At 45.2% G+C, this 8,990-nt stretch overlaps 2 protein-coding genes across 8 annotated transcripts in view; both read left to right on the top strand.

Annotated features, from left to right (window-relative positions):
• Nucleotides 1–8,990, top strand: part of LOC103155609 (NACHT, LRR and PYD domains-containing protein 12-like) — a 204,212-nt gene that overhangs the window by 96,365 nt on the left and 98,857 nt on the right. The window lies entirely within an intron of this gene.
• Nucleotides 2,743–6,958, top strand: fbxo3 (F-box protein 3). The gene is made up of 12 exons (XM_007577373.2): nucleotides 2,743–2,897; nucleotides 4,024–4,113; nucleotides 4,227–4,390; nucleotides 4,460–4,574; nucleotides 4,644–4,848; nucleotides 4,929–4,974; nucleotides 5,040–5,124; nucleotides 5,472–5,594; nucleotides 5,670–5,785; nucleotides 5,857–5,964; nucleotides 6,071–6,153; nucleotides 6,242–6,958. Exons 1-12 carry the CDS (start codon nucleotides 2,806–2,808, stop codon nucleotides 6,371–6,373), a joined length of 1,359 nt encoding a protein of 452 aa, XP_007577435.1. The 5' UTR covers nucleotides 2,743–2,805; the 3' UTR covers nucleotides 6,374–6,958.

Genomic DNA, 8,990 nt, shown 5'->3' with positions numbered 1-8,990 from the left:
TCTCATGTCTGTCATTTAGTGTCTGATATTGTTTGTCTCTTTGGATCAATAAAGATTCAAACTGGGCTCCATTTAGAGGCTTCATGGAGTTTTGATCTGAACTGGATTCAACTGGAAAGTTGATCTTTTTTCTCTCTGATTCATTTTCATCCTGGAACCAAAATATTAAATAAAGTTAAATTCATTCAACAGCTTCCAGGTTGCATATTTGCTTCATCCTGATTCAGTTTCTGGATGATTTTATTTTATGTCAGATGGGGATTTTTTTTGCAGATATTTGGGTAATGAAGCTCAGTTTATCTGCAAACAGGTCAAAGAATCAGTGATGGTTTCTTCAATCAGAGGATAAAGATTTTCTTCATAATTTTAAAACAAATAGTTTTATTTCTGTCTTTCTGAAGGTAAAGCTTAATAAAGATAAAAGTTTCATTACTGCAGCATTACCTTGGGTAGCATTGGAAGCTTTTTTCAAAGACTTTCAGATCTGCTTTGAAGGATTTTCTTTGTTTTTTCTTGATCTTCATAGAACTGCTTCCCTGTCTAAATGTTGCCCTCAGTCAGAAGCTCTTTCTCTAAACTAGATCTCAACTTCCTGATTCCTTCCTTCCTCTACAGAGATCCTGTGTTCATGTTTGTATTTTCATCTAGACTCCATCTTGTTTTGTCGTCCAGTGAAACGTCTTCTTGTTGTGGATTTTCTTTCTCAGTCAATGAAAATGGCTTTAAATATCCACTGAGAATTTGCTTCTATTGTGTTATTTCCTGAACAGCAGCGTCTCTCCTTTAGTTCATTAATATTCACTCAGTTTTATCAATAATCTGATTCATCATTAAACTTGTCTGAAGGATTTTAGTGCTTATTTACAGGCTTTGACCACAGGATGGCGGTAGAGAGCGAGTCTGGTGAAGAAAGAAAGAGATAATAGTTTACTACAGTTTTCTTCTTTAAAAGTTTTAATTGCATTAATTGTTCTTAATTAGGAGGTTTAATCCTGCTCTTATCTCAACTGGTGGAATTTTATTATTCATAGATTTTTATTTTAAACGTTAAACGCTTTTAAAAAAAAATTCCATCAACTTTTGTAGATGTATTTTTGTGTTTGTTTTTTTATTTTCTGTATGATTGTATTCCTTAACTTATGGAATACTAATTCTTGAATTATATTATTTTTTGCATAGTGTCTGGGTGGAGGCTTTATGTAATTCCATTGGGTTTTTGCCTCTTCCTTCACAGTTACTGTTTGTTTTTAACATGTTTGATCTACATTATATTTGTGCAAAATCTAAAGCCTTTGATTCTCAAAATTATCCAGTTAATATTTCTGCGAGGATTTTTTAGATGTAAATTTTTTCCAGTGAATACTTTCTATAGAGATTGTGAATATAAGTGTTGTCAAATACTTTAATAATATTAATTGCCAGTCTTCTGCTTGCATTCATGGAAACCAAAGATAATAAGCTCATACCTTAGTGAAAATGTACTACCAACATGACAATTTATAAAGTTACATTTCTTTGTGACATGACAAGTTTAGAATAAATGATTGGTCTTCTGTTTAAATTATGTTCAACAGTTTGAAGGAGACTGCTTTCATTAGCTTTTTTTATCAAAAGTTTCTGATGACTCGTTCATCCATTACATCTTGCTGAAACAGGGCATGAACTAGAAGCAAGAACTAGAAAAAAAACAAGGTTTACCAACACTGGTGGCAATTACAGTTAAAAAGGATTTAAAGGGGTTCTGTGGTGGTGCAGGGGTAAAGCACAACTCACATATTGAGGCCTTAGTCCTCGTGGCGGAAGTTGAAAGTTTGATTCTGGGCCTGGTGACATTTGCCGCATGTCTTTCCCCTCTCTCATTACCCTCTTTCCTGTCTAACTACTTTCAAATAAAGGCAACTGGAGCCAACAAAACCTTAAAAAAATGACTTTAACATAATAGCTAAAGGGGTCACATGCAGTTTTTTTATTTTTTTTAAATATTTTAGTCATATGATATTCTTTCTACTTCACAGTTGTGTTGGTCTTTAAGATTCCATTTTCTAACACCCTTGTCTCTTACTGGGGTCAGGAGGGGTGCTGGTGCCCATCTCCAGTTAATGTTCCAGGTGAGAGGCGGGGTCACCCTGCCAGGTCGCCAGTCTGTCACAGGGCAACACAGAGACACACAGGACAAACAACCATGCACACAGAATGTAGAGAGACTAATTTTGGACTATGGGAAGCCAGAGTACCAGGAGAGAACCCACCATGCACAGGGAGAACATGCAAGTTCCATGCAGAAAGACCCCAGGCCAGGAATCGAACCCAGAACCTTCTTGCTGCAAGGCTCTACCAACTGCACCACTGAGCAGCCCGTCTTTAAGATTAAATTCCAATATTTGTTTGTGGTTGAAATGTGACAAAATATGGAAAAGTTCATGAATACTTTTGCAAGCCACCTGTAAAACTCAATGACTTTTTTTTATTTGTTTAAATTTTATATGTAGTTGACTCAGACCGATGGAAATTATGGAGTGACACAGATCTTCTTTAACTAGATGTAAGGGATACTGGAATTGCTTTTATCAACTTCTTGTAAATCTTTAATTAAATTTCAAGTAAAATTATTAAAATTCATGAAATGTTTAATAGATCCAGTAAGAGCTGTGAAACAACCCTTTACTGAAGTAACGAACCGGAAGTCTCAGCCTTTTCTTGTGCTTCACTCAGAACCCAAAGAGCCACAACACCACCTTCAGCCTGCTCCTCCTCCCGGCAGGGGGCGCTATAGCAGCGCTGCTTCCAGCAGATCTCCTGCTAACAATGGCAGCCTCCTCGGAATTGCAGCTGGACCAGCTCCCCTCGGACCCGCTGCTCCACGTCCTGTCCTACCTGAGCTTCAGAGACCTGGTCCAGTAGGTATCAGCACCAAGCAGACTGGAAGCGATAAGCGGACGTTGTTTCCTAGCTACAGCATGCTAGCGGCTAACAGCGGCTAGTTAACACTCCAACTAGCTGCTGTTTTTGTTTTGATTTCTACAAAAATATGATTCATAAAATTACTGTCAGCTGGTCATAGCTTCTGGATATAGATTGAAAACTAAAATCAAAACGTTCATGTCCGGCTGAGGCGATATAACAGCTTTAAAAGTAAAGATAAAGATCTTGTTTACTGTTAGCTTCCTGCTAACAGCTGTAGCTTGTGTATTTCAGAGAAAGTGATGAATAAAACACTCCTGGGATGATGCAGGCTGCTGAACAGAATGTCAGAGAATATGTAAAGTAAACAAGAAATACACAATTCAACCCTAACTCTTCTAACAGTACATCAGCACACAAACCTTCACTAACAGGAAGTAAACAAACCACCACCTGTACATGGTCAGAAACAAACCAGTTTTTTCAGCCTCATTTATCCTGTTTTATGCAACATTTTTTGTTGTTAAAAGCTAAAAAGCAGTAGAAGTCCAACTAGCTCTTTCTGTTAAGGTAGGGGTTTTCTACCTCCATGTAATAACAATATGAAATTTATTCTGGTGAAGTTGTGGTTTTATTTGTTTACTGTAAAATGCTCATGTGTTAGTCGGTTTGGTCTAGTCAAAGTATAATTTGTATGTGTCTGTTTTTATGCATTTTTCTTTTTAAACTCTCTACATTTATGTTATTAAAGTACATGTTTGAACTGTTTATACGTTAATTATTTAAATGTTGTTCTAGATGGTAAATAATTTAGCATTTCGGAATCATTTAATTGTTTTTAAATCAGATTAATATTATTCTTATTAGAAAGGCTGAGTTTTTCAATTTACTGCTAAAGGTTTTCAAAAACTCAACATTTACTCTCCTTATGTTGGACTTTTATCTGATTCTTCAGGTAAACGCATATCTATAATAACTTTCTGCTTAATGTAGTGGAATTTAACTACAGACTCATAACATTTTATATTTACCATGATGAAACTGTTAATATTAGTAATAAGTGAGGATCTTTAGGTTGTGTTTTCCAGACTTGGATAACTCCGCCCTCTTTTGTTGTTGCAGCTGCAGCTATGTCAGCAAGAGGCTCAGTGATCTGTCCAAACACAACCCACTGTGGAAGCGTCACTGCTGCAAACACTGGCTGCTGACAGAGTAGGTCCACCTTCACTTCCTTCAGAGGTGTTTTCACTCAGCAGAAGTCTGAAGTGCATGTGTGTGTGTGTGTGTGTGTGTGTGTGTGTGTTTGTGTGCGTGTGTGCGCGCAGTGCGGAGCGGCTGCAGCGTGGCCTCTCCTGGTACGGCCTCTTTAAGCTCTACTTCGCCGATCTGGGTCGCTACATCCGGTACTACGCCGAGCTGAAGAACGCCTGGGAGCAGCTGAAGAGCTTCCTGCAGCAGAGATGTCCGCGCATGATCGTTTCCCTCAAAGGTAACGCGACCCACTGCTACCCACAGCATGCTCCGCCCACCGCTGTGCTGAGCGCTGTCTCTGTTGCAGACGGCGCCACGGAGGCGGAGCTTGACGACATCGAGGCGCAGATCGGCTGTAAGCTGCCAGACGATTACCGCTGCTCCTACCGGATCCACAACGGCCAGAAGCTGGTGATCCCAGGGTGGGTGTCCAACCAGAGCCCTGCCCCTCTGGTTGGCTCTCCCAGTCTAACCAGTGTGTGTGTCTCCAGGCTGATGGGCAGCATGTCCCTGTCCAACCACTACCGCTCCGAGGTGCTGCTGGACGTGGAGACGGCGGCCGGCGGCTTCCAGCACAGGAAGGGGATGCGGCGCTCGCTGCCGCTCACCTTCTGCTTCCATACCGGTCTCAGCCAGTATGTGGCGCTGGAGGACGCCGAGGGCCGACGCCAGGGAGAGAGCTTCTACCCCTGCCCTGTGCGTTCACTTCCTGTCTGCCTGTCCTTTCACAGTAAAGCGTAGAGACGATTCTGACCCGGTTTGGTTCTGTTTTCCAGGACCAAACGGCTCAGGACCCGTCGGCCATCGACATGTTCATCACAGGTCAGCTGCTTTCCGCTCAGCTGGGAGGCGTCTGGACTTTGTTTACGCTCTCTTCCTGTCTGCAGGCTCCAGCTTCCTGGACTGGTTCAGCAGCTACGTCAACAACGTCGTCACAGGAGAGTTTCCCATCATCAAAGAGCAGATCTTCAGGTGAGTCTGACCTCTGTGTGATCCATTCATCTATAAACACTTAATAAATCATTCATAACTGTTATTATGAATTAATTAAGGGTGAGAAGGAGACTATATGCTAAAACATATATTAGTAAATCCTCATTATTCAAGGTAGTCTGAAATGTTTAGTAAACAGCTCCACTTAAAATTTAGGTGAGGAGAGTTGGCTTCTCACTCTTAATTAAGGCACAATAAACAGTTATATGATTGATTTGTTTAGAGATTAATTAATGAGACTAATGAACTATTTATTAGTGTTATAAAGCAGAAGATCTCAGTAGTAGTTCTGGTAGAAAGTGGACCCGTCTCTGTGTGGTCTGCAGGTATTCTCATGAGAAGGGCTGCGTCGCGACCACCGGCGACATCTCCGTCTCCGTCTCCACCTCCTTCCTGCCGGAGCTGTCCTCCGTCCACCCGCCGCACTTCTTCTTCACGTACCGCATCAGGTAGCGCCGCCGCAGCTCCGCAGACCCGGGTCTGGTTCTGATGGGGTTCTAACGGGTCAACCTGTCCGTCTGCAGGATAGAGATGTCCAGAACCGCCTCGCCTGACGCAGCGTGTCAGCTGGACAGCCGCTACTGGAGGATCACCACCTCCGACGGAAACGTGGAGGAGGTTGCGGGTCCGGGCGTGGTCGGTAAGCCCCGCCCTCCTGCTGTGCTCTGATTGGTCCTGGTGTGGCGCTGAGTGTGTCCTGTGTGTGTGCAGGGGAGTTCCCGGTCATGACGCCTGGCAAGGTGCACGAGTACGCCAGCTGCACCACCTTCTCCACGCCGTCGGAGTTCATGGAGGGACACTACACCTTCCACAGACTAGGTGGCGCTCTGCTGCTCCTCACACACTTGCGCACACACACACACACACACACACACACACACACACACAGAAAGTGTATTGGGTCTGATATCTCTCTGTCTTCCAGCCAATAAGGAAGAGGTTTTCCAGGTGGCCATCCCTCGCTTCCACATGGTCTGTCCTCCCTACAGAGAGCCGGAGTCTCCATCTGTAAGACACCTGTCCCCCCACCTGTCTCCACTTCCTTTAGTCTGGACCAGCTGATGCTCTTCTTCTCTGCTTTTATTTCTGTGAACAGAAAGCTTCGACCAGCCACACGGCTCCTTACAGCGACGATGAAGACGACAATGACAGCAGAGGAAGGTTTGGTGCTCTGAGAGGCATCAACATGTCCAGCCTGGACAGCTCGCGGTGTCCCAAGTTCACCTGAGCCGTCGCTGACGCTATCGGCCGCAGAGCCATAAACTGAAACTGAATCACTTGAACTTCCAGTTGCCAAACTGCATCCGAGTAGGACGAGCTCTTTTCTTCTGTTTCAGTTTTTCTGATTGACCAGATTTAGGTTGAAGAAGAACAAACGATGCTTCAGAGCTGCGGAGGTTTTTCATCTCATCTTACAAACCAATCAAAACATTCCTCATCCTGCCAGGCAGCAGACAGGGAAGCTGACCTCTTCATTTGTTTCCTGTTGTTTAGAGAACAGGTTTAATCTGCCATCTGGTGGTTAAACCTGGGATTACAGCTTCATTTGTGTGTGTGTGTGTTTTTTTTTTTATGTTTGATTTGTTACATAAATAAGAGTAAAAAGTTTAAAACCCTCAGTAGAAGTTACATTTTCGGGTGAGAATCTGGGTCAGGACAGATTAAATTGGTGATTTTGATCTCTGTGATGATTTTGATGAGCTTTTGGATTGGAGTGTTGCTGCTGTCTGTGAATCGTTCTGCTTCTGTTTTGGGTGAATGCAGAGTTGAGTTTTTATGTTTGGGTTCAATAAAAACAGATTGTGTGAGTTTAGCTGTTTCTGTACTAATGTCTAATTTTCTTTGTGTGGGACTGTTGAAGGTTTTCTCTCTTCTACAGTTTTTCTTTAGGCGTTTTGCAGGATTTCATTTTATTCTGTTGCTTCTGTTTATTTCTTCCAGTCATCTTCAAATGCTTGTACACATTTCACCAGAAACATTCAGCTCACTGCGCTCACACAGAGTTTTTGAAGAAAATGGAGATTTTTATTTCAGTTTATTTAGTGTTAGTCATCCTCTTCCTCCTCCTCCAGCTCTTCCTCCTCCATCCTCCTCCCCAGGCTCCTGCGCCTCCTCATCCCTCTGGTCTCCTTCCTCTCCTCCGGCTCCGGCTCCTTCCTCTCCTCCTCTTCCTCCTCCTCCCCCGGTAGCTCCTCCTCCTCGCGGGCGCTGCAGCGGCTGCAGTGCCTCCTGAAGCCGCCCAGGACCTCGGAGCGGAACCAGCAGAAGGGGCAGGCGTAGCGGCCGGGCCGGTGGGCGGTGCGGGCGTGCTGCTGCAGCCGGCTGGGCAGGAAGAAGCTCTGGGGGCAGGAGCTGCAGCGGTACGGCCGCTCCACCTCATGGTGGCGCTCTACATGGGTCAGAACAAAGCCTGCAGAGAGCAAAGGGAGAGGATGAGACGACCCGGTTCTGATCCAGAGGCTGAAACATCTGGAAAAATATCCAAGCTGGCTAACCTTTCAGTTTGCTCTTCCAGTTGCAGACGAGGCAGACGAAGCGGTGGGAGACGGAGCCCACCCACCGCGCCGCCACCTCCATCTCCTCCTTCATCAGCTCCTCGCTCATCCCGGCGCCGTCCTCCTCCTCGGCCCGGCCCGTCTGCAGCTGCCGGCTCTTGGCCAGGGCGTGGCTGGCGTAGCTCTTGGGGATCTCGTGTTTGCGAACGATGTGGCTGACGGAGACGGAGCGCTGCCTGTGGCTCCAGCCGCAGATCTTACAGTGGAACAGAGCGCCGTCGAACGTCAGAACGTACTGCTTCTCTTCCTCACCGACCTTCCCCTCACGCTGCTCCTCCTCCTCACTTTTCTTCTTCCCCTCCTCCTCACTCTTCCTCTTCCCCTCCTCATTCTTCTTCCCCTCTTCCTCCTCACTCTTCCTCTTCCCCTCCTCATTCTTCTTCTTCCCCTCTTCCTCCTCACTCTTCGTCTTTCCCTCCTCTTCCTCACCCTGCTTCCTTTCAGCAGCTTCCTTCTCTCCATCTTCATCCTCACACTTCTTTTTACTTTCTGGACTGTCCTCTTCATCACTGCTCCTCTTTCTTTTCGGACCCTCCAATTTTTCTTCATCCTTCCCTCCATCCAGCTCCTCTGCGTCCTGTGCCTCCCCCCCTCTTCCTCCCTCTTCCTCCTTCTCCACTATGCAGTGCCGGGCGATGATGTGTTTGTACAGTTTGCTGAAGTCCTTGCAGGTGTGGAAACACTCAGAGCAGTGGAAGAGTCTCGCACTGCTCTGGTACATCAGTATGTTGCCAAGGCGACCCACGGCCACGTCATCCAGGCAGGTGGGGTGTGACGCCGCCAGGTGGGCCAGCTGCTGGGCGTGGCTCTTGGACAGCTGGCCGCAGTGAGGGCACCGGAGGTGGGCGGCCACCCCGCCGCCCGCCTCGCCCCGGGTGTGGATGAAGACCGACATGGTTGCTAGGAGACCCCAGTAGAGAGGTATAATGACCACAAACGTCAATATTTAAGCAGAAATGACCAACACAGTTAAATTAAAGTCATTATTAGCATCAAATTGTTAATTCATTCATAAGTAGGAGGTTTTGTTTTCAATCAGAGAGCACCTTAAAGAAGCCTCAGACCATATATGGTTCGTCCTATAAGTTAAAAGAACTAATTTAATCATTATGTAGCTGAATTACCTCCGTTATTAATGGTTTATGTTTATTTTTCCATTAAATGAATCCCGGTGATGTGACTACAGTGTAATAACGGTACAGGACCAATGGAGCTATGCTAAGCTAACATGCTAACAGCCGTTAAAACCATCCCTTTAAACGCAGTTTTTACCCACCTCTCCGCACTGCT

Source organism: Poecilia formosa, unplaced genomic scaffold (genome assembly GCF_000485575.1).
Source record: "Poecilia formosa unplaced genomic scaffold, Poecilia_formosa-5.1.2 Scaffold438, whole genome shotgun sequence".
NCBI lineage: Eukaryota > Metazoa > Chordata > Actinopteri > Cyprinodontiformes > Poeciliidae > Poecilia > Poecilia formosa.
The sequence above is the reverse complement of the archived record's forward strand: the minus strand, read 5'-3'. Positions and strand labels throughout refer to the sequence as shown.